At 41.3% G+C, this 26,413-nt stretch overlaps 1 protein-coding gene across 2 annotated transcripts in view; it reads right to left on the bottom strand.

Moving 5' to 3' along the window:
* Window positions 1-361: 361 nt before the first annotated feature.
* The window catches only part of fbxw8 (F-box and WD repeat domain containing 8), a 183,934-nt gene continuing 157,882 nt past the window's right edge, over window positions 362-26,413 (bottom strand). Inside the window, exons 10-13 of one of the 2 annotated variants that reach the window (XM_068055169.1) lie at window positions 19,782-19,909; window positions 5,735-5,908; window positions 4,294-4,410; window positions 362-2,844 (exon numbers count right to left, since the gene is read on the bottom strand). In XM_068055169.1, the coding sequence (XP_067911270.1) occupies window positions 2,703-2,844; window positions 4,294-4,410; window positions 5,735-5,908; window positions 19,782-19,909 (561 nt within the window). In that variant the 3' untranslated portion in view covers window positions 362-2,702. The remainder of the gene's footprint in view (window positions 2,845-4,293; window positions 4,411-5,734; window positions 5,909-19,781; window positions 19,910-26,413) is intronic. The other variant, XM_068055168.1, reaches the window with a different exon arrangement.

The raw sequence follows: 26,413 nt of genomic DNA, 5'->3' as shown, positions 1-26,413 counted from the left end.
AAAATGTGAATTATTAAATAATGTGAATTAAGCAATTTTGAATTAAGAGTAAACCATATTAGGAAATTCTGCATCCAGTATAGCTTATATAATGTTACCTTTCAGTTGTTCCACAAATAGGCTTTGCGTGAAACTGAACATAAACATTAGCTCATAGGGTTTCCTTTGAATGTTTGCCAAACATTTAGATTAGTCTCTTTTTTATGACATAGCTGCACAAAAAGAATGGCTTCCATACTTGGTAAAATTGCAATGGTGGCCTCCAATTCTACTGAATATATGGTGACTCTTTTAAAATGAGTCAAGCGTAATAGTATTTTGAGACACATCAAAATAAACCTTGGTAATTTAGCAATTTCCAAGACAAGGGGAGATGATTATAATTTATCATTTACACCTGGAGTAATTTCAAATGGTTACTGGTATAAATCTATTTGGCTTAACTGCATGTTTTAAAAAGCCACAAGATCATGAGTAATCGTTTCATAGTTGTGCAACACAAATATTAGATTTGATACTGTTTTATTGACTAAAGTAAAATGAACAGAGTCTAGTTTGATTTTATGGGAATCATAGAAAACATCCACAGAAATGACAGCGGAGAAAGATTAATGATTAATTGACGATAGATTGCAGCAATATTTAAATAAGGATAAATCATAATGCATTAGACAACCAATACAGATTCTTCAAAGTTTTTTGATATATAATATAGAAAATAGTTAATGCCAAATTTATCTGGTTTTGCCTTTACTTATCAGATCTAAGACTTGATTATTCAATAGTGTTTCTGCAACTCCTCTCAATCTTATTACGTTTTATATCAACTGCATACACAATTCAGCTGGCTGCACAATGTTTAAAAATACTGTATTCTTATTTGAAAATAGAATATTTGTACAAGATTTTATGGTGATCAAAATGTAGGCTTTTCCCAAATTGGGAGAGAGATGGGAAAGCATTGACTGGTTCGGCAATATTTAGTTCCACTATCTCTTTGGTATAACCATAATAGCCTAAAGACAAGGATATCACTGGATAAACCAACAATCTCATTTATGATTTATATTTTACTCAAACATAATGCTGAGTGCTAACTGCTGAGGGGGGGGGGGGGGGGGGAGGGACAACAGGGCTGATAATGTGATGGTGCATGTCCAATTCCCATATTGGGTGCAGAGGCCTGCAGCCTTCTAAGCTTCTGATAAGCACAGTGCAGATGGCCAGTGTAAAAGACCATGGGCATACACTGCACATGGCTCATTTGGGTTGTGAAAGCTATTGAGCTAGGGGCCTCCCATAATGCAATCACACCACCTCAGCAATTCCCATTCAGAATGGTGGCTGAAGGGGAAGGCCAATTTTTTAAAAAATCCTGTTTCTTGATGTTAAACCTATTTTTTCCATCGTTCCCCCTATGTCTCCACTCTCCCTCCGTACATATCACCACCTCCCCTTCCCGTGAAAACCTGTGCCCTTACAGGCAGCCAGTAATCCTACATAGACTGCTGGCACCTGATCCCTGACAGATGAATGATATGCTAGCAACACCACACAAGTATTCAAAGGCCCTGACCTCGTGTTAATTGAGTGAGATCAGTTCATTTGTGCACGTACAGTACCTGAGGGATAGTGGTCCCAGCAGCACTGCACAGAGATGTATTATCAAACCCAAAATGTCCTCCCACTGCCGAACCTAGTTATAAAAAAAAAAACGCAGCTCTACCAAAGGCTCAGTGTACAGTTGCACCATGTAGTATGGTGCTGAGCCAGTAAGACTAGGAAGGTCCCAATTTTGATCCTTAGGCTGTGCCGAGTTAGCTTGTCCTAGGTATGACAGGGGATGCTAAAATTGTCATTAATATTCCCAGGTCTGGGGTAGTGAGAAATTAATCAGCCATGATACCGACATCCCATTACAGTCCAAGGACTCCTTCTGGAAAGTGAACAATGGTGGCTATCAGTTTGTGGCAGCATGAGGCTTCACTCAAACAGCCTGTCAACACTCACAGCCTTTGCTCACATAATAGTCACTTGTGCAAGTTACTGGAGGGCAGCCAACGCCTTTGAAACTGTATTCCCGAATAAGTTACCACCTTCAGGATCTGAGAGACGGCAGTGAATTAAGCAAAAAGAAAAGCACCAGCCACAATATGGGGAATTTATTAAAAACTAAACTTAAAACAGAATACTATTGGTTGAAAACAGTCTTATCTTATGCTTTTTTTACATTATGTTTAATTCACAAAACATACCATCCCGTGCATTATGCAACTGGAGCTGAATCCAAATTTTTTGTCCTCATATTACCATACATGAAAACAGCTGCTCCAAAATCCAAATTACTGTGAGAAACAAATTATAAAAGTAATAGAAAGCAAAAGATATAGAATCATTTAAAACACAAAATGAGGACTCCCACTATAAGTTTGGTGGAAAACTGCTGGAACTCCTGGTGTAACATGGCTAAAAACGGCCATTTATGCCATTTTCTTTAAAGTTCAGTGGTAAACCCTTGGGGAATTTCAGGGCCAAAGGTTGTTTCCAGTTCAGTCATCTCTCCAACGTCCTTGATGCCTCCTTAGCGTCTTCCTGAGAAATACTATTTCCTTACATATTGAAATGTAAGTTAATTACAAGCATACTTTCAGAATTACTATATGACTGTAATGGAACCAATATATCCATGAGATGACAGATATTCACTTGATTTGGTCATAGGGCATTGAAAGTGCTATGTTGTAGCTGTAGCCAACATCTTCATCATATGATGAACAACAGATTGGTAAGACAGGAGCTGATTTATCGATTGAAAAGTCGTAAACATAAATAATTCCTCTATGCCTGTAAAACAATAATTGAAAGTTAATAATTTTAAAACAATTAAAAAATCTTATTGAGCAAATTCATCATTTAATCTATCATAAAAGATAATCAACATGTAACTTGTAGGTGCAAAATATAGTAATCAAACACATAGTTAAAGAACTAGTGCAGTAAAGTTTGCTTTTAAAACTAGACTTCTCCATAACTGTCATCGTTGTTCTTTGAGGATGGGTGGATTTGAAAGAGAGAGAGAGAGAGAGAAAGAACGAATATGAATGTGTGTTTGTTTCATTTTTTTTACACCCATTGTCATCACGGACTATACCCAAGGTCAGATATAATTAAAAATCAGGCTGAAGCTTGCACCAATTGGGGTCTATTTTGGGTGCCCTCATCTGATGTGAACTGGGCAGTAACAGTTTCAAAAATGGTATTGGGTAGCCTCATCATCTCATCAACACCAACAATGTGGCTGGCTCCATTTTGAAACAAGTCTACTGCTGGATATCCAGGCCATGAGCCCCTTTTAATGTGAAAATCAGGGTCCGAGGTTGGAACTGGCCGGATAGTTCCATGGGCAATGGAACTGAAGGGACCTTTCAAATGTTAACTGTTGAATTGTTTGTGTGCGCCCTGGAGGAGTATAAGTAATAATTTAAGCTGCTGCTGCTGCCCCGGCCCCACCCCGTGATCGCAATCACCTGCTGCACACAAATTGTTCTGATGAAAGGTCATAGACCTGAAACGTTAACTCTGCTTCTCTCTCCACAGATGCTGCCAGATCTGCTGAGTATTTCCAGCACTTTCTGTTTTTATTCCACACAATTTGTACTTTGATAGCGCTGCCTGGCCTGATTCTGAGGCCTCAATATGATAAGTCGCATTGGGACTCCTATGTGGTGTCTCACAGCTCACCTGCCAAATTTAAATGAGACTGGAATCTCAAATCACGAGGTTCTCTTTGTTGCCCGAATGAGCGCTCCATCGACTAGGCAGCCAAAAGTCTGAATTGTCCATCTACTTTAACAATGTGCCTCAGCCTTAACCTCAGAAAAATGCCACATCCTGTACTGGTATAGTGCATCTATTTCACACAGCAGCCATCCCTGTGGTTGCTGAGTGACATCACTAACTTAATATCAGTTTACTGCCAAATTAGAAGTTTCATGGTGCCAATATGCATAAACTAGGAGATGGATTGAGACTTCACAAACTTACCAAGGTCAATTACAGCAGTCAGAAAAAGCAGACATTCGCCCAATCTATTTATGCCTAATACAAACTGATTCCAGACTCTCATACTTACCTGCAATTTTGATTGACACAAACAGGTAAATTTTAATCATTATTTTTACATTAAGATAACATAGACCATTCTATTTTGGATGGAATGCATAATGCTGCTTCACTTCTTAGGTTGTCATATACACATAATAATTACACGATTGTGCTGTAGATCTGTCTTACCTACGATGAGCTGTTAAATCATCATCCATGATACTTGCTCCTCTTGGACATTTCTCATCAGGTATATTTGCTGTGACCAGTGTTTGTGCTGCAAAACGTAGGTGTCGTACAGGGTGCCTGGAACAATAATTACAAGATTAATCTGGATTCTTTTATATGTAGCTGCAATTGTTCTTTTCCATCAATGAGTCAGAAAGAAACTGGAAATACACAGCACAGTCAGCCAGCATCTGGAAGCACACCAGTTCTGATGAAGCACCCTATTGAAAATGTTCATCTATCTTTTTCTCTCAAATCTTCAGTGGATTTTTAACATTTTCTGTTTTATTTCAGATTTACAGCATTTGCATTTTTTCTTTTAATTTCTTGCTCAGTTTGATTTTCTTGATTCTAAATGCTGCCTCATAAACAAATTTGTAATTTTGGCTATTGATTTAAAAATATCATAGCTCCCCTAGTGGCTCAGCAAATTTATCCAATGAACAATGAAGACGACCTGGAAGGTGTTAGATTCAATTCAATCCATGATCTGTACTGAAATGACCTTAGTCAACAGGTGGTGCCAGTCCAATTGTCCTTTGAGCCCCTGGGTTAAGAATTGAAAATCAGATTTCTATCCAACGATTCCTGCTGTAAGTATGTGTTGTATGAAAGAACTCATTATCATATGCACCTCTGTTGAAGATATGATTGGGCTCAGATGTGGTGACCACACATGGTTGACTGACCTACACTCACTGACAAAATTCACATTAAAAATGGCCACTCAGGCAAGGTATCACAGGGGGTCCCAGTGGTTGTGGAACCATACCACAGCAAGGGGTCAATGTTACCAGGAGGGGCGGGCAGAAAATTCAGAAGATTGTTGGTTGCAGTTCCACTTTAGAGCTTGAGCACATTATCTAGGCTGGCACTCTGATTAAATATCATCAGTAGAACAGTACTGAGGAAGTAGTGGAGGTGCTATCCTTTGGGTAGGATGCCTTACGTGTGTATTGAAGAATTAATCTGGCATTACTCAAAAAGGACCAGGGAATTTCCTGGTGTCCTGGTCAATATTCCATCGAAGTAGCAAAAACATTAACTGCTAATTAATCTCATTACTGTTTGTTGATTGTGCTGTATGCAAACTGCTTACCAGTCACTGTGCCTTAAAAACAACTACTGTATGTGATGCACTTTGAGACATATTTGGGAGATGTGACAAGGTGCATGAAAATGTAAGTCTTCAAAATTGGGAAGTGAGAAAAGGAACGTGGGCAGATTTCAGAAAATCACGTTCAATACTTGTCTTTGCAATTGTCCTAATCAAAGCTACATTTGAGTAAACAAATTGTTACAACTGAAATTTCTTTCTAGTGTGATCAATCCACAGAAATAACTGATGAGCATTTACCTTTATTTAAAAAAAGAATAAATTCGAAATTCAATAAATTCATACCTGGAATGCATTTCCCAGAGTTTGGTTCCCATTCGCTGTTCCCACACACAAACCAACCCCTCTTCACCACCACTGACAATCTTCCAGTCATCCATCTGCACTGATGACACACCTAGTTGATGGCCATAGAGTGATATCACTTCTTTACTCGTCCGAAGGTCATATACTCTCACCCTAAAACAGAAATGTTGATACACACTAAAACAGTGCCAAAGTAGAACACTGTAGATGGATCCACTGCAACAGCTATTAATAATTTTACCATTTAAAAATATTTATCCTTCTATAATCCCTACTTTGTGCATGTGTTTTGGAGCTTTTTATTACCAATTCCCAGGATTAATTTTGCTCAACGCAAGAAATACTGATTCATTAGTTTAAACACTGGGTGACATATTTTAAAGTGATGTTTAACTGGGGTATATCAAAATCTTGCTTCTTCAAAAATGAGTCTTCTGGTACTACTCATTTCTTTGTCGCATTTTCCATAAAAATTCAGTTGATTTGCTTCTTGGATTCTTATAAAACAGCTGCACATATTACTTGTGCAGTGAAAGCAGCAATATAATGCCTGCATCAATAGCTCGTTAATTACAGAAATCTTCCCATCAATGACTTCTAAAAACATTGGGGATAAAATCTTAATTCTGATGCTTTTTACAAGTTTATTTTCAATAAATTTCTCATTTTAGTTAGCTTTATTTTTCTTTCTATGGGTTTCCTAAATCAGCAGTAGGGATGAAGAAAAAGGGAAATGCCCATGAGGGTTCTGAGTCTGACAGAAACTTAAGTGGCACTTTTAACTCCAGTGGACAGTCTCAATGTAAGGAAACCTGATCCTTATTACAACACAGCACCAGCAGTTATGTTCCAGCTGGACAAAGATCAGAAAAGAACACTTCTACAGTAACAGATTCCTGGAATTATGACAAATTCACCCTCCAGAGTGGGGAGGTGGGGGGGGGGGGGGGGGGGGAAGAGAAAGAGAGACTGGAATAAAAACAAGCTGAAACACAATTATTATGAAAAATGTCTTTTTAAAAAAAAAACAAAGCTGAAATAGTAATAAAAACAAGAAATGCTGGAAATACTCAGCAGATCTGGCAGCATCTGTGAAGAGAGAAGCAGAGTTAACGTTTCAGGTCAGTGACCCTTCATCAGAATTGGCAAATATTAGAAATGTAAAAGGGTTTTAAGCAAGTAAAGCAGGGGTGAGGCAAGAGATAACAAGAGAGAAGGTGTTGATAGGACAAGGTCACAGAAAATAGCTGACCAGAAAGTCATGGAGCAAAGGTAAGTGGTGTGCTGAAAGACAAAGCGTTCATACAGAGAGGCTGTTAATGGACAGGAACCTAAACAGCCTGGCCCAAGCACAAACATGAAAAAAAAAGTGGGTAAGCACAGTAGAAACAAACTAAAATAAAATAAACACATAAAAAATAAAAAAATAAAACTAAAAATAAAAAGGGGGGCCGGTCATGCTCTGAAATTATTGAACTCAATGTTCAGTCCGGCAGGCTGCAGTGTGCCTAATCGGTAAATGAGGTACTGTTCCTCAAACTTGCGCTGATGTTCACTGGAACACTGCAGCAATCCCAGGACAGAGATGTGGGCACGAGAGCAGTGGGGAGTGCTGAAATGGCCAGCAACCGGAAGCTCGGGGTCATGCTTTCAGACTGAGCGGAGGTGTTCTGCAAAGTGGTCACCCAGTCTGCGTTTGGTCTCCCCAATGTAGAGGAGACCACATTGTGAGCAGCGAATACAGTATACTAAACTGAAAGAAGTACAAGTAAATCGCTGCTTCACCTGAAAGGAGTGTTTGGGACCTTGGATAGTGAGAAGAGGTAAATGGGCAGGTATTACACCTCCTGCAATTGCAGGGGAAGGTGCTGTGGGAAGGGGATGAGGTGGTGGGGGCAATGGAGGAGTGGACCAGGGTGTCGCAGAGGGAACGATCCCTTCGGAATGCTGACAAGGGAGGGGAGGGGAAGATGCATTTGGTAGTGGCATCACGTTGGAGGTGGCGGAAATGGCAGAGGGTGATCCTTTGGATGTGGAGACCGGTGGGGTGGAAAGTGAGGACAAAGGGAACCCTGTCGCGGTTCTGGGAGAGAGGGGAAGGAGCGAGGGTAGAGGTGCGGGAAATGGGCCGGACTTGGTTGAGCGCCCTGTCAACCACAGTGGGAGGGAATCCTCGGTTGAGGAAAAAGGAAGAGACATCAGAAGCGCTGTCATGGAAGGTAGCATCATCATAGCAGATGTGTCGGAGACGGAGAAACTGGGAGAACGGAATGGAATCCTTACAGGAGACAGGGTGTGAAGAAGTGTAGTCGAGGTAGCTGTGGGAGTCGGTGGGCTTATAATGAATATTAGCAGACAGCCTATCCCCAGAGATGGAGACAGAGAGGTCAAGGAAGGGATGGGAAATGACGGAGATGGACCACATAAAGATGAGAGAAGTGTGGAAATTAGAAGCAAAGTTGATAAATTTTTCCAGTTCCGAGCAGGAGCGGGAAACGGCAGAGATACAGTCATCAATGTACTGGAAAGAGTTGGGGGAGGGGGCCCGAGTAGGACTGGAACAAGGAATGTTCGACATATCCCACAAAAAGACAGGCATAACTAGGACCCATGCTGGTACCCACAGCAACACCTTTTACTTGAAGGAAGTGAGTGGAGTTGAAGAGAAGTTTTTCAACGTGAGAACAAGTTCAGCCAGGTGGAGGAGGGTGGTGGTGGATGGGGACTGGTTGGGCCTCTGTTCAAGGAAGAAGCGGAGAGCCCTCAAACCGTCCTGGTGGGGGATGGAGGTGTCGAGAGATTGGATGTCCATCGTGAAGAGGCGGCGGGGGGGCCAGGAAACTGGAAATTGTCAAAATGACGTAGAGCGTCAGAAGAGTCACGGATGTAGGTGGGAAGAGACTGGACCAGGGGAGAAAAGATCGAGTCAAGATAAGAAGAAATAAGTTCAGTGGGGCAGGAACAGGCTGAAACAATGGGTCTGCCAGGACAGTCCTGTTTGTGGATTTTGGGAAGGTAGAAGCGGGCTGTCTGGGGTTGCGGGACTATGAGGTTGGAAGCTGAAATAGTTCTGGTTAATCCTTTGCCTGTTTGGTCTAGGTTTAATGTTTTGTAATAGGATGAACCACTCACAAGCACCTTCCAGCAACAGGCAGAGAGCAGATTTTGGTAATGTGCTAGTAGAAGGCTAACCAACTTGTCCTCTCAGGCACATGATCCAGAAGGGATCAGTAAGGGAGAAAAATCAGGGAATTAGGAGCGCTACGTGCCCAAAGAAAAATGCAAATGCAAATTAAGGGGTGAATTTGGTCTTCACCAGTAATGAGCTCAAGGCATCAACAGCCCCTTTTACACCACAGACTATTTTCTTTTTGACTGACTTCAGGTTATTTGAAGTTAAAAAAAAAATTATTCCACAAGATAGAATTTTGCAGTTATCAGTGGTAATTTGATAAACTGGGTTAAGAACTAGCTACAAATCTGCAAACAGAAGTTGTAGATCAGTATTAGGCCTATTACTGTTCAGTTTTCATTAATGACCTGGACACTGATGTTGGGATGGTCAGCAGTTTGAAGATTATACAAGAATTTGTTTCAGTGTTAAAAGTGGAGAGGAGTATAATTTTCTGCAAAAAAGATTTAGATGTGCTTGGGGAATCGGCCAAACAATGGCAAATGGCATGGAACCTAAACAAATGCAGAGTGGTGCATGTAGGCAGGATCAACACAGAATATATTTATAATTTACAGGGAGCAATACTGAAATTCATTGAGAGAGAAAAAAAATCTAGTGTTATTGTGCCAAATCACTCACGGTTCATGGCCAATGCAGGGACGCTGTAGCCAAAGCCAAAGCAAACAGTGCATTCGATTGTGTTAATAGAACTATACAAGTAAAAAACACTTCTGTCCTCATAGGATCTTGAGTAGACTGCATCTGGACTACTAAGTCTCGTTTTGGTCCCCCACATGATGGGTCATTTAGTAGCCACAAGAATTATACCAGCTTAAAGAACCTTATTTACTCCTTAAACCTTAAAGAGCTGGGTCTATTTACTTTAGAATGTGTAGACTATGAGGTGACCTGATGGATGTAAATAAAATCATGAAAGAGTTGGGTTGCATTTCCCTTGATTTGAAGCACACAAGAGTAGGAATAGGTTAAACGTTAGGCAGTTCTTCTTTTCCAAGAGAGTATCTCTGGAATGCGTTGCTGCATTGTGCGGTGTGTGCTGAAGTTGTCAAAAGGAACCTGGGCTGATTCTTTGCCAAGCAGCGATTGCATCATATAAAAGGTAGGTGATTTACTAGTTTACATAAGCATGCTCAACATGGTCTCCAAGATTAGTTTCAGTTGCCTGAGGGGGTCGGGGAGGAATTTTCCAGATTCTGTTTCCCTTTTGGCCCTGGGTGTCTTTTTCCATCTTTTTGCCTCTCCTGGGAGATTACATGGCTGTTAGAGGATAAGATGTATCTACTCATGATGCTCCAGGCATCAAGACTGTGGGGCAGGTTAGATGGACCAGCTGGTCTTTTCCTGGCCATCAGTTTCTTAAGTTTGTAACAGAAAATAAAATTGGCTGTGGTGTAAAAAGGGGGGTGAGCCTCCCATTAGATGTTTGGAGCTACTGAAGACCAATTTCACCCCATCCTCCATCTCTTTTATTTGCACCATTACATCCTCTACAGTGGAATAATAGGGCTCTTTCAAATCTTTTGGTATTTGGAGAAAGCTAAAGAAATAATTTCTCTATGCTATTCAGGTCCAGTGGGGTTGGACTTGGAGGGACAACTAGACCAAGGTAGGGAATAGAAAGAGGAGGGGAAGGGATGAGGGCACAGAGGAGAACAGAGATAGAGGATGGGAAAAGGCAAGAGGGAAGATGGAAATGAACAAGATGAAGGACTGAGGAGAGGGAGGCTTGTGAGTGCAGATTTGCAGGACAGTCTTTAATTTTAAAGCAGAGCTTTATATTGCCAAACAGTTATGATTGGAATACCAATTGCATCGACCAAATGCTACCCATTTATTCAGGAATCATTCCAACACCATGGACAAAATGTGCTCACATCCACAAAGACTTCAGTGTATGGGAAAGAGGTTGGGGCTGAAATGCAGGATGGCAGTTTAGTGTTGGAGTAAACTCAGGTAAAATGTTTGGTAAAGTATTGGGGCAGAAGGTCCTTCAGGCTCAAAATATAGGGTTGGGAAGACAGTACAGATTCTAAAATTGTTTCAGGTAACGTTTTTAAAATTAAGGTATTTCAGTTAAAAACTTCATTACATTCTTTCCTATCACTGTGCTTTAAATCATACTTTTGTTCTAACTGCATACTCTGACGATAGAAGCACAAATATAGTTGCAGAGCCAACCAGTGGCCAGGATGTGAAACCACATACATACTTACAACAACCATATTACTTCAGCTGTTGTTTCAGAGTGACATTACACTAGATCAGTAGTTCTCGGACTATTTCATTCGCGGACCACTTCAGCGAGACAAAAGACCCCTCGGACCACCTACCAGTCCTACTCCACCAACTTTCGCTTGGCACAAAAAAAACTCATCATTACAATTAATGGGAAGAATGGCTATAGTGTACATGCTTATGGAAACTATAAATATTTCACTGTTTTTTGGCTACGAAATGTCAAATTTATGTGCATTAATTTTATCATAAGTAAATTAATTCATGCCAGAAACACAAGTACAGAATTTTTCATTTTTTTTATTCATTCATGGGATTTGGGCGTCGCTGGCCAGGCCAGCATTTATTGCCCATCCCTAATTGCCCTCGAGAAGGTGGTGGTGAGCTGCTTTCTTGAACCGCTGCTGTCCATTTGGGGTAAATACACCCACAGTTAGGAAGGGAGTTCCAGGATTTTGGCCCAGGGAAAGTGAAGGAATGGCGATATAGTTCCAAGTCAGGATGGTGTGTGACTTGGACGGGAACTTGCAGGTGGTGGTGTCCCCATGCATTTGCTGCCCTTGTCCTTCTAGTTGGTAGAGGTCGCGGGTTTGCAAGGTGCTGTCTAAGGAGCCTTGGTGCATTGCTGCAGTGCATCTTGTAGATGGTACACACTGCTGCCACTGTGCGTCGGTGGTGGAGGGAATGAATGTTTGTAGATGGGGTGCCAATCAAGCGGGCTGCTTTGTCCTGGATGGTGTCGAGCTTCTTGAGTGTTGTTGGAGCTGCACCCATCCAGGCAAGTGGAGAGTATTCCACCACACTCCTGACTTGTGCCTTGCAGATGGTGGACAGGCTTTGGGGAGTCAGGAGGGGAGTTACTCGCCTCAGGATTCCTAGCCTCTGACCTGTTCTTGTAGCCATGGTATTTATATGGCTACTCCAGTTCAGTTTCTGGTCAATGGTAGCCCCTGGGATGTTGATAGTGGGGGATTCAGCGATGGTAATGCTGTTGAATGTCAAGGGGAGATGATTAGATTCTTTCTTGTTGGAGATGGTCATTGCCTGGCACTTGTGTGGCGTGAATGTTATGTGCCACTATCAGCCCAAGCCTGGATATTGTCCAGGTCTTGCTGCATTTCTACACAGACTGCTTCAGTATCTGAGGATTCATGAATGGTGCTGAACATTGTGCAATCATCAGCGAACATCCTCACTTCTGACCTTATGTTTGAAGGAAGGTCATTGATGAAGCAGCAGAAGATGGTTGGGCCTAGGACACTACCCTGAGGAACTCCTGCAGTGATATCCTGGAGCTCAGATGATTGGCCTCCAACAACCATAACCATCTTCCTTTGCGCTAGGTAAGACTCCAGCCAGTGCAGTGTTTTCCCCCTGATTCCCATTGACCTCAGTTTTGCTAGGGCTCCTTGATGCCATATTCAGTCAAATGCTGCCTTGATGTCAAGGGCAGTCATTCTCACCTCACCTCTTGAGTTCAGCTCTTTTGTCCATGTTTGAACCAAGGCTGTAATGAGGTCAGAAGCTGAGTGGCCCTGGCGGAACCCAAACTGAGCATTAGTGAGCAGGTTATTGCTAAGCAAGTGCCGCTTGATGGCACTGTTGATGATACCTTCCATCACTTTGATGATGATTGACAGTAGGCTGATGGGGTGGTAATTGGCCAGGTTGGGCAACTTTCCACATTGCCGGGTAGATGCCAGTGTTGTAGCTGTACTGGAACAGCTTGGCTATGGGCGCAGCAAATTCTGGAGCTCAGGTCTTCAATATTGCTGGAATATTGTCAGGGCCCATAGCCTTTGCAGTATCCAGTGCCTTCAGTCGTTTCTTGATATCACGCAGAGTAAATCGAATTGGCTGAAGTCTGGCATCTGTGGTGCTGGGGACTTCAGGAGGAGGCCGAGATGGATCATCAACTCGGCACTTCTGGCTGAAGATTGTTGCAAATGCTTCAGCCTTATCTTTCACACTGATGTGCTGGGGATCATTGAGGATGGGGATATTTGTGGAGCCACCTCCTCCAGTTAGTTGTTTAATTGTCCACCATCATTCACGGCTGGATGTGACAGGACTGCAGACCTTAGATCTGATCCGTTGGTTATGGGATCACTTAGCTCTGTCTATTGCCTGCTGCTTACGCAATTTGGCACGCAGATAGTCCTGTGTTGTAGCTTCACCAGGTTGACACCTCATTTTGAGGTATGCCTAGTGCTGCTCCTGGCATGCCCTTCTGCACTCTTCAATGAACCAGGGTTGGTCTCCTGGTTTGATGGTAATGGTAGAGTGGGGGATATGCCGGGCCATGAGGTTACAGATTGTGGTTGAGTACAATTCTGCTGCTGCTGATGGCCCACAGAGCCTCAAGGATGCCCAGTTTTGCATTGCTAGATCTGTTCGAAATCTATCCCATTTAGCACGGTGGTAGTGCCACACAACACGATGGAGGGTATCCTCAATGTGGAGGCGGGACTTCGTCTCCACAAGGACTGTGCGGTGGTCACTCCTACCAATACGGTCATGGACAGATGCATCTGCGGCAGGTAGATTGGTGAGGACAAGGTCAAGTATGTTTTCCCCTCTTATAAACAATGTATTATGAACAATACAAGAGAACATGTTTATTTGAAATTTTCTAATATGTGTAATAAGATCATCACAACAATCGTCTTCTGAGAAACTAATCTTACATCTATATTAATCAAACAAAATCAACAGTAACATAAATCTTGCTTATAAAACTACATTGTTGCTGCTCATGCTTATGACAACTTGTGCTACGCATGCAGGAGTCGGTCTGGTTGAGTGGTGGGGATGAGGGTTTTGGCCTGTTCTCTTGTATGCTCTTAGCACTGGTGTTGTGCATCAGTGACTTGCATTTTGGACCAGCCCATGGACCACATGGAGGACCCTCACAGACCCGCAGACCACACTTTGGGAACCACTGCACTAGATTAGAATTAGAATGGATACCACAGCACCGACTACAGGCCTAACAGGCACTGCATGGAATGCTGTGAATCACCTCACATTTTTGATATATAATAGATTACAATATCAGTTCTATTCTTTTTATCCCAGCAACAATTTCTACTTGCTAATGAATGCATTACAAGCAGATCCAAAGAAAACCACTCTTCTGCTGGAGTGTTGAAGTTATGCGCATGGTTGGTAAGTAGCCAGTTACTCACTCTCTTTTTGTGTACTTGTATAATAGAACTCATAACACTCCCTGTAACAGTGTTCAGAGATTACAAATTCCCAATCCATCACTGCATTCCAGTTACCTTCTAGCATGGGTTTTTGGCCTGCAACATGACAACAACCCTCACATCCCAAAGCTTTTTTTTTCCAAAACTACTTACAAAATCAAATCTCATTCCCTACAGGACAATCATCATGGGAAAAAGACAACAAGCCTTCATCACAGTGCTAGTGCTTTTACAGACATTCGCATCTGCTAATGCAGAAGCAGTATCAATTTAAATACAAAGACAAACAAGAGCTTTTATTATTCATTTGTAAGAATTTGCCAGGCAAAGTGCTCTAGAATTAATCAATCTAAAGTTCATAAAGTAATTTGAAAATTAATCAATTATTCTGCAAGCTGCTCCTCAGACACAAGTGTCCTTTTCTTGGCAAGCAAACTATACCCTACAATCTGACACCTACCGTGGGACTGGGCTGCCAACTGCACCCACAATTTACAGCTAAAAGTCTGCTCCTCAGAAGCAAAGAAAAAATCCATTAGACTTTGGCCTTGTGCCACAACTCTACAATATTTGTCCTTCTATTACCATTTCCCCACAGTTTATGGATTATCATTTTGAGCAGCTTAGCCAAAGGACTGTCTGAGGAAATCTCTAAAGCACCTGAAACAAGGACCTTTTGGTGCCTTTAATCAACTAAATGGAATCTGAAATCTGCTCATTGGAGCTTTTGTCACAGGAGGGCTACCGTAGCCCTCTGCACCCACAGGCCCCCTCACTCTCATCACACAGACATGTTGGTTTTTATATGATAGTGTTCAGTCTTTAATTTTAAAGCAAGTCTTTTCTTGCCAAATAAATTTTATGGGCAAAACAACAAAAGTTAACAGTTCTCATTGGAATACCAACTGCATCAACCAAATGCTAACCATTTATTTAAAGAACAAGCCAAATCTAGGGACAAAACAGACTCGCATCCATCAAGACTTTATGTGCTATTTTTTTCAAAAAAGGAAACGCGTACTCAGGTATTTCTTTTAAAATAAAGCAATCTGATTTTTCCTATCAAAGTATAATTAATGACCACGTAGCAGACAACCTCCATTTTCACTGCTGCATAGATATAATTTGTATTCTTCACCTGTGGCAAATGACAGTCATGACACCACCATTTTGCACTTGACATGAGTCTGTCATAACATGGCCTCAAATGTTAAGTTTCAATTCATTTGTATTCATATATTATATGTAAGCAAATAGCTTCATAAATGAAAACGGTCTGAAAAAATGTCACTGTTTTTGTTGCAACAAAAAGTCTGTTTTATAAAAGAAAAAAAATTGATTGATATAGCATCTGTCACAACCTTAGGACATCCCAAAATGCTTTACAGCCAAAGTACTTTATGAAGTTCCGTCACTGTTGTAATACAGGAAACATGGCAGAAAAATGTGTGCGTGGCAAGCTCCTGCAAACAGCAATGTGATAATGACCAGATAACCTGTTTTTAGTGATGTTTAGTGAGAGATAAATATTGGCAAGGACACTGGGGATAATTCCCCTATTCTTCTTCAAAATAGTGCCATAGCATCTTTTATGTCCACCTGAAAAGGTATATGGGGCCTCAGTTCAACGTCTCATCCAAAAGACGGTGCGGCATTCCCTCAGTACTGCACTGGAGGTCAGTCTAGATTTTCTGCTGAAGTCTCTGGAGTGGGACTCAAACCCACTAACTTCTGACTCAGAGAAGGGAGTGTTGAAGGGAGCCAAGGTGGACACTAAACATAATATTCAGCAGACACTGATGCAGCCAAAAAACAGCAGTATTCTATGACCCAGATCCCTTTCCCATGCACTTGCAATTCCTTTTGAGCATATTGCTTGCTGTGCTCCTTGCTCAATAGAATAGAATTAGTTTATTAAATAAGTACACACTGCTATTATGAAGCAAGGCATTTTCGTTCATACCCAATTTTGGCAAGGCCAGCATTTATTGCTCATTCCTAATTGCCCTTGAGAAGGTGGTGATGAGCTGCCTTCTTGAACTTCTGCTGTACATGTGGTGAAGGTACTCCCACAGTGCTGTTGGGTAGGGAGTTCAGGATTTTGACCTAGCAATGAAAAAGTACAGTGATTTATTTCCAAGTCAGGATGGTGTGTGGCTTGGAGGGGAACTGAAAGTGGTGGTGTTCCCAATCGTCTGCTGTCCTTGTTCCTCCAGGTGGCGTAGGTTGCGGGTTTGGGAGGTGCTGTCGAAAATGACTTGGCGAATTGCTGCAGCGCTCCAACTGTCTGTCCAACATTAAAATCCAGAAGAAATAATATTCCTTCCAGCTTAATGTCAGCAAAACCTCTGCAATCGCCCACCACCATCTGATGCCGTCAACCTCCCTGGTCTCACGCTAAGTCTGGAAGTGTGAATACTTGGTGTATTCTTCAACTTCAAACTGGACCTTCTTCCCTATATCTATGATTCTATGATATCTGTTTTGTTAACAAGAGCGCTGTTTTTCTTAGTCTGCCACTACCCCAACTCTCCTCCAGCTCTCCCTCATCACTACTGACATTCCAGCTCAAAGCACAACTTCTCTAATGCTCTCACAGCTGGTTTCCTTGCCTCCACCTTCAAAATAAATTAAATACATTCAATTTCTCACATGCACTCATCCATTAGCCCCATCCTTTCCCACCTTCATTGGTTCCCAATGCCTCAGAACTGATTTCAACATCCTTAACCTTACTTTGAAATATCTCATTGCTGAGACTAGGGTATGATGAGGCAATCTCCTGGAACCATACACCACTGCATACGCCCTCTGTTCCTTTGACAGTGGGCTGCATCTTGTTCCCCATCATAGGTGTAACACCAGTGTATCTTGCTTCCTTCCCCTCAACTTTTCATTAGCCTCAGTATTGGCCAGGTATGCATTATAAATGGACAAATATTGCAGTTTCATTCAAAGCATGGTTGCCTCCACGTCAAAATTAATTTTTTGGTTGTCTGACACACAGACCCGACTAGGTCCACTGTACCGGTTATGGCACTGGTTTTCATGGTTATATGGAGCTCAAATGAATGGGAAAAAATCCTAGCCCCAACCAATTGTTACCTCTTTTTGCCACAAATCCACCAGGTTGGTGATAGATCTTAGACACAGACTGAAGGGAATTTTGTAGTGAATGCCAAGGAGTACCAAACCATAAGGTAGAACTATTTAGGCACACGTCTTATACAGCACAAGTCTAAACCGGTATTAGGACTTTGTTGACGCACAGCATTCCTGCTCACCTACTCTCCATGAGTATAAACACCACCAGGAGCAGTTAGAAAGGTCTGGGAGAACAAATCACAAAATCTTGAGCAGCCAAGCCAGCACCTATGTCATCTTCAAAAGCAATTCTCATATTGAACAAAAAGGGATATGTGGAGGACTATGGAAAGAGGAAGCCCTAATTACTGCAGTCAGAAGAAAGGGGTTCCAGGCCCTTTTACATGGGAAGAGTTTTCCCACCTCTTTAAAAATAATTATTTTGTTTTATGGGTTCTATTTTTAAAATTTTGATGGTGTGAGGTTAAAACACCTGCATTTATTTTCTTCAGTTGGTTGTAATGGAAGCACCCTTTACCCACACTCCTCTGCAACTGTGAAATAGCCCTATTCTTTCACAACAACGTGAACATTTCTTTCGAATTCAGGAAGCAAGCTAGCCAATATCAGATACTGGCTCCACAGCTTAGGGCTTACTGATGTTCAAGTGCTGGATGAAACAATCCCGACCACCCTGGTTGTTGTTTCCCACTTCCTCCACCTCCACTAGAAATTGATGTCAAGCATCAATGCCCTGCCTCATGAATCACCCTCTCAAATTGCTCCATCTTGCCACCTCTCCTCCTACTTTCAAAAGCTTCATATCAGCTCTTCTTTGCCCAATCTTTCCATTATTCCTTCTGTCCTCCTGTTCAGTGTCTGCTACTTATTTTCTGTCCAGTAAAGTGTGCCAACACATCTTTCAATACAATGGGAGACACTGTTGTGATGTATATTGCTCCTCTGACTTTCTGAATTATATATGTCAAACAGGGAGCTTCTTGCTCAAGCCTGGTTAATTCCCACAGCACAATGTGACAAAAAACATAAAATTAAATAGCACATGTAGTATTTAGTAATGTTATATCTCCGTAAGAACAATACAAGACCATGTTTTTTAAAATTACAATGCTTCTGCTAGTAGTCCCACTTGAGGCTGTTTTGATGAACTGGATTCAGAAATGTAACGTAATTCTACAATGTCAGTAAAGCTGATGCAAGCAGATTAATTCTAACTGCACCAATTATTTCTCTGACTAAAGAACACAACAGTGAAGCCAAAAATGTCACAATTACATTACTGTTAACAGGAAAAATAATTTCTTTGACTTATTTCCACAACGGTTGAGACAGACGTGCTTAAAATTTTGAACATGAGGATATTTTAAAAGAAAATCGCCTTGTTTGCTAGGTTGTACCACACTTTTCAATCTAAGATCAGTTTGTGTTTGTGTGCACAGGAGTTAGACAGACCACTCAGATTTCTTGATCTTCAAAAACTCCAAAGTTGGTTCTTCTTTGCAGGATGTGTGTATAAAATGGATATCAGCATTACACAGGTACGTTTGTGTATAACAGTGCACATCACATTGAAAGCAAGCATTGAAGGTGAAGGTGAAAGTGGAAACTAAAGGAAGAAACTGTTGCTGAACATAGTAAGACACAGGTAGAGCACAAAAAAACAGCATGTGGCTGAGTTGATATACTGGAGTTCAGCCAATGTCCTGATTTATACCAGAAGTTATACTGCCACCTGTGAACTAGAAATAAATTACAAACTCCCAACTGCTGGAGTTTTGTTCCTCCTATTTTAATATGCTACGAAGTAATATCTATGTGAAAGTGGCAGTATATGTAGAACTCTAGAAAAAGATTGTACGTGCAATGAGATACAGGCTTGCAAATTAAGCTGCAGGCACATCCAGCATTAGTCAACTCATATTGGAGGAAATAAACTATGGATACATGAACGACATTATATAAATAAAAGATCTTCATTTCTTTCAGGTCTGGTGTCAACACTAATTTTGAAAGGAACCTAGGAACTGATGAGAGAAAGTTACTTACTGAGTTCGTAAATATCCAAGTGTGCTTCTGTTAACTAGGCCATACAGTGGTGTTTACAAATACAATGATGCTCATTTTCAAGAAGACCTCAATGTTTGATAATAACATTTATATGGTTTGACAAAATCTAACAGGACAGTTTTATTAAAATGCTGAAGCCAAATTAGAAGACATTAAACCAATGTAAACAATCAAGCATGAAGATGCAGGCTTTATATTAATATTTTCCACATACTTCCTGTCTTTGTTTCCAGTAACAGCTAGGTGAGGAGGACTATCCTTTAGGTTCACACAGGTGAAGTCTCCTGCAGAGTTCCCCAGTGTTGCCAAAGGTTGAGCTGTTTGTAGGCAATAAACTTGGACCTAGGAGATAATAAAATTTCTGTAATGATAAAGTACACCAAAGTAAAATGACCAGCAACCAGAACAGGTATTTTAAAAGCAGCTGACCTTATTTTGTTATAAATATTAGTATTCATTGCAACGTCAGCAATACGAGCAGTCAATACCTACTTTGGGCTACATTTTCCAGCTATTATTTGGGGGAAAAATATAGCCTCATGATTAACTCAAATCTGCCCCTGCAAATGTCTGTATTGTACTCACATATTAAATGTAAGTACTCTTTCGGTATTGGATGACTGTGCAATAGAAATTTTTCAAAACAAGTAAAACAATGTCAGAGGATTGACCTAATATCAACTTTAATAGATGGATCATAATATAAATTATTAATCATTATTAAAATCAACCAAAAGAAAGACTTTTTAAAAAAAACTTGAACTTGCTGTGTCTTTGAATTTATATTTAGCAAATTTTTTTCTGCCGTTTATGCCATTTTACACAGGTCACTGGATTAGCCCTGAGAATCCATTACAGACTTGGTTAATTGATTATTTTCTTTGTTACCAAATGTATTGATTATTGCTGTACTTGGTCAACTCGTCAAAATTTTAAAAAAAGGTCAACAAAAAGAGTTAAGTAATGTTCCCAGGAGCACAGCATGGCTTTTGAAACAGTAATGGACTGACTGCAAGAAACCACTAAGTGAGTAATTCAATTTTCAATATTGCAGACTGGAACAATGAGTAACACTATCAGGAGCTGATGCAGAATACAGAGGAGAATTATGCATAATTACTGTGATATTTTACCAAAAAAGGGTCAAAATGCATCTGATTAATGCACTTAAAATCAATAGATTTCTGAAACAAATCATCTGTTTTAGATGTAATCAAAGCATCAGTTTAGTAGATGCACAAATGTATACTCTCAGGATTGGGCTACTTTTTGGTGTGCAGGTCTTATTTCTGAATAGATTGCTGGGGCATTAAACATTCTGGGAGGTTTCATTCTTCTTTGATACATAAAATCCTTAACCTTTGTGTAAAGAACCATAACTGTCAAAGAATGGACTTTTTAAAAGTATTTTCAAATTATTCCATTATAATTCAACAAATATTTAAATTATAATAAATCATTTGCTAATGAACGAGAAAAGCTGTAAGGAAGTGGTAGTGAAATGTTAAATGGTTAAGGGCAGAACTTTCAACTTGAGTGTTCCAGGATGAAAGCACTATGTAACCTCAATTAACATTAAGCATGATTGCATGTCACAAATGGTAACAATCAGCAACCTCAGTGCTTCTCAAATCATAAATTTGGGGCTGCAAGTTCTGAATCCTGAATTTGCATACACTTTGATCTGGACAAGGTCACAGATTGCTCAGCCAGAATTTCATTATGATCCTTATTTTATTTTTATCTAGGCCCTAAAATTATGTGAAGTACTGTTCTACAAATACTTTATCAAAGATTCCTCTCGTCACAGCTGTAATATTAGCCAATTAAAAATAAATAGGTAAACCCTTCTGCTAAAATAAGAGAGGACTTTCAGATGAAATCAAAAAGTTTTCTATTGTTAGTATTCCATGGCATAATTTCAGAGCCTCAGTATGTAAACATGCAGTTCTAAAAGTCTAGGCAAAATGCCTACTGTGCAGTTTTAACAACAGCAACTTTCACTTACATAGTGCCTATAATGCAACACAACATTCTCAAATGTGCAAGAATAGGGGAAGGTTAATGGAGGTGTGATCAAAGAGGCAGGTATTCAGGAGTTTTTTTTAAAAGGGTGCAGCAAGACAGATGTATGTGGGAACACTATTGACATCTCATCCAACTAGCATTCATTATTGGTGCTCCCGTGACACTGAAAGCTCTACCAAAAATTACTGACTGTAGGCAGGGGTGGGTGCATATAGTAGCCTGAAAACAAATGAGCAGAGGGTGCTGGCTGAGACAGAGGGGTGATAGAGGCAGCAGAGATAGGGTAGGGAAAGAATTTACAAATGAGGACAGAAATTTTGAAATTACAGATCATAACCACTGCTCCTATTTTTTTCAAACAGCATCTGTTGCTAACGATTCTGTTATTGCCATATAAACCTCCTTTAGACCCATGTCTTGTTTTTTTACTTGACCCATTGGCCGGAATTTTTTATAAAAGCAAAATGCTGCGGATGCTGGAAATCTGAAATAAAAACAAGAAATGCTGGAACCACTCAGCAGGTCTGGCAGCATCTGCGAAAAGAGAAGCAGAGATGCTGCCAGACCTGCTGAGTGGGTCCAGCATTTCTTGTTTTTATTAGGCCGGAATTTTTTGTTGGGCGGTGGGGGGGGCTCCCTCCACTGGCCGAAAAGTCAGTAGCGAGCCCACCTCCGCCGGGCCTGGGGAACCAGACCAGGATTTTACGCTCCCCAGACCCTTAATTGGTCTTGGCAGGCCTTCCACCCACTTGTGGCTGGAAGTCCCGCCTAATGAAGCTGCTGGCCAATCAGCGGGCCGGGAGCTCTTAGTCCGAGCAGCGTCACTGGGAGTGGTGGCCGCCGCTGGGACTACACCCAGCCATCAGAAGATGAAGGACGGCCCTGGAACAAAGATACGTTTTTAGGGCCTCGCCGGGGACAATCTGTCGGGGCCCCAGTGAGGCAAGGGGGTCGGTTAGCAGGGCGGGGGTAGTGTTGTGCGTTGGGATGGTTGGGGCTTTGGGTGCCCAATCAAGAGGGCCCCCACCAGTCCGCAAGAAGGCCGCCTGGTTTCACCAGGCGGGCTTTTTAAGGCCTCAGCCACTTGCCAGTCAAAGGTAAAATACCCGTGGTGGTGGGCGGAGGCCCTTAAATGCCAGTTAACTGACCAATTATGGGCCTTGGTGAGCCTGGGGTGGGTGGGCCGTTTCTGTCCGCCACCGCACCGTGTAAATTTGCAACGGCCGGGGGAGGGGAGGGAACTGCTCCCCCCACCCCCCCACTCAATTTTATGCCACCCCCTGGCCACCTGGCATAAAATTCTAGCCATTATCATTCCCTTTTGCCTTGGACTATCATCCCTTTTGTTGTTTAATCTCTCCTGCCTTCCACCCTATCATAGACCTCACCTTTTGTTCTCTCCTCCCCTTCCCCGCCTCTGTACTTGCTTATAACTTGTTATGTCTCTATTTCCAGTTCTAACGAAAGGCCATCAAACTGAAACATTAGGCAGAATTTTACCGGCCCTGGGGTGGCAGGCTGGGCGTGGGGGGATGGTGGGTGGTAAAATAGCAGGGAGCTGTGTCGGGACAGCTCCCTGGCATATTCCTGCTGCCAAGGTTTCCCAGCAAAGGGTTGGGAGATGAATTGACTGCCCACCACACACAGAGGCGGGCAGCCAATTTAAGTACTTAAGTCCCCATTAGTTGCAACTCTTTGGGGCCACCGGCATTTTGCCAGTGGCGGGGCAGCCATACCCTTCCCCCCCCCACCCCCCCCACCACTGTGGATGCTGCCAATTTTGTGAAGTTGCCCTCCCTGTGCCAGCCCGGGGGGTTATTGGAGCTGGAGGCTCCATGCCTCAAAGAGGGGGGCCGTGGGGAGGAAAGACATCCTTCATGGCCCCAATGCTCCAACCAGAGGGGTTTCTCCTCCTTTTCATGGGACCTTCCCCCTCAGCCTTCCTGAATGTTAAATTAAAATTTCCCCTCCGAGGTGCCTCCATGTTGAAGCGCCCTCTCGATCCCCGACCTGCCTTAGCAGCGCTCACCTCTCTCGGTGGGGCTAGCGTGGCTTCGGAGTTGCCGGCCCTCTGATTGGACCAACAGTATGTACATCCGACCTGCCATCCTTAACTGATGAGCTCGGAGGTGGCTGACTAGGAGGCTGCCTCAGAGAATATTTCTGAGTTTGTCCCAATGCCGGCAAGTGCGGGTTTGGGGCCACTATTTGGTCCTGACATCGGGGTCCTGAAGCACGTGGTAAAATCCAGCCTGTTAACTCTGTTTCTTTCTCCAAAGTATTCCCTGACCTGCTGAGTATTTCTAACATTTTCTGTTTTTAATTTTTAAATTAATGCATTGGAAAATGAGGTCCATGGGAGGGCAGCAAAAACTCAGATGGCTTTATCGGGTTAGGATTTGAGTACTGAAGTTCTGGATAAGCTGTTGGTTACATTGAAAAAGCCACATTTTGAGATGATAAAGATGTGGATGAAGCCTGGATGGAGATGGTAACATCTTGGAAATGGTAACAGATGGTTTTGGTGATGAAGTAGACATATAGTGTTATGTGTTAATCATAATATACTACATGACCATTCATTTACCAGAAGACACATCAATTCCACATTTCAATAAAGGGCATTTTAGAATGTGCAGGTGGACTGCAAGTCCCCCAGCATTTTTCTATATTGAAAATACATCAATTTGACGGGTTTAAACTTGCGACAGAGAGTAGATCTGTAGTCAGATTTTAAATGAATGAAAACGGGAATCGTGCTTTGATAACAAAATTCTATAATATTTTTTCTTTTGCTTTTTGGAAGTACATGTTTCTAAACTTGGTTCAATATAACAAGATATATTTCACACATTTCTTTATTTTTCTTCCCCAGACAATTTCTGTGAGTCTAGACTGTGAGTGTCAGGAGACCATTCTTTCCATAGGATGGGAGGATATTACCGCTGAAGTTGGTACTATTAGCCTGGCAAATCCAGCCAGGCATGTTCCAGTATGTCACTAGATAAAGATGAGGAGTGGGAACTAGATTATTATTTCCCCTATCTAGCTCAATGATGCTGAGGCCAAGTATAGATTCTCCCCAATTCAGCTACAAACAGTTAATTTAGAGGGGATCAAAACTAGGATCTTCCTAGTCTGTAAGGCTCAGTTCACACACTGGGCACAGCATTTATCAATTGAGTTGTTAGCGCCACCATACTTAATTTTCATATATTCTGCTTTGCGAAAAAATTACATTAATTATGTACAATAGTTATCTTCTCAGAAGCTATGACAGAAAACAAACTTTTTTTTTAGCATTGTGCACTAATAACCCTGGTGGTCCACTGATGAATATCTACATCTGTTTTTCTTGCTAGTTCAACAATAATTGTACCCTAAACTACATGGTAGGGTGTTGCATGATTCCTGAACCTGGTAGTAGATAGCTATGGTATTGTATTGACTATGACCTGACCTGTCCTATGCTGAAGCAACCAGACACCACTTACTTTGTTCCTTGTTGAGCAATTGTACAATCCCTCTAAGAAAGTACAGTATAATGAAATATAAAACTGCCTTCTGGTGTCTTTGTTCTCTCCCCCAAACCTCCTACTGATTTTAATAGTGCATTACAGCAAATTATTTGGATTTTGGATTAAGAATCTGAAGTCCATTCAAACATTAATGCTCCTTCCCTAATATCATTTGCAGCTAGATAAGCCAATTGTTACCAGTTGTTGGTATATATGTGAAATTATAGACATGTGGAACTTATAGTCGAAATAGAAGAGCTGATTATTGGAAACAGGATACTGTAGCTTTCAAGGTGTTAGTAACACTTTATCGCTCTCTGTTAATGTATTAATAAAATTAAAAACATAGGGTATTGATCTAAGAGGCATTAGCAAAGTGGTTCAGTACTATATATTGTAAGTGAACCAAGAAGCTTCACTGATTGTACGAGGCTCTCTGTAGCTGCAGTCAGTCACTCTGTTCCATAGATTACATATGATGGCATGAATGTGGAGGTGACGGACTGAGTCAAGCAACAAGCAAACCATCTACAAATTTTAAGTGCAAAAACTGAACAGTAACACACAAACTGAGTTGTTAACTATATCCACTCTTCTATTCACAATGATTGTGAATTGAAAAAATCATAATAGTTGCAATGGAGAAGTCCACAAGATCATAAGGCATTCTCCATCATTAAATTAGTAACACAGTGTAACTTTTTAGAATAAATGCAGCAAGTAGGAGAATACTAGGACCTCTAATTACATGTTTATTTTCATCCAGACCCAAATTCATGAATTCCTGTAACACATTTCGGATGCAAAATAGAATCAAAAGTAATTATAAATCAGTGCAATTAGATCACAGCACTCCTGACCATCTAGTAATACATATGAAAGCAGTTGAAAATTAAATACTCATGTGATTAAAATACTTTTTTATAAATCATCTTTTGAGTGCCCGAGATGATTTATTGTACAGTTTTTACACCTTCTCCCTGGAGAGAACATGGGTAAGATTCAGGGTTCCACTGTGAAGTGGAATCACTTGGCCTGTGGCCTTGCAGTCCTGCACCACAGTAGAATGACTGTCCATTATTAGTCTTCAAGGAGAAAGTTAGGAAAGTATTTTAGAAACACACAAAACTGAGCACTGCATTTAAATATAATCATACTTCAAAATAAAAGTGATGTAATGGTCACTTACCAATCGCCAAAAAGTAACTGCGCCAGGAATTTTATCAGCAATAAAAATCTGTACTGCATTTTAGAATCTACAACATGCATTATTAATCAATAGTGTAATGCCACTTGGGAA

This window comes from Heterodontus francisci, chromosome 23 (genome assembly GCF_036365525.1).
Source record: "Heterodontus francisci isolate sHetFra1 chromosome 23, sHetFra1.hap1, whole genome shotgun sequence".
Classification (NCBI taxonomy): domain Eukaryota; kingdom Metazoa; phylum Chordata; class Chondrichthyes; order Heterodontiformes; family Heterodontidae; genus Heterodontus; species Heterodontus francisci.
Note: the sequence above shows the minus strand (reverse complement) of the source record. Positions and strands in the feature narration are given on the sequence as shown.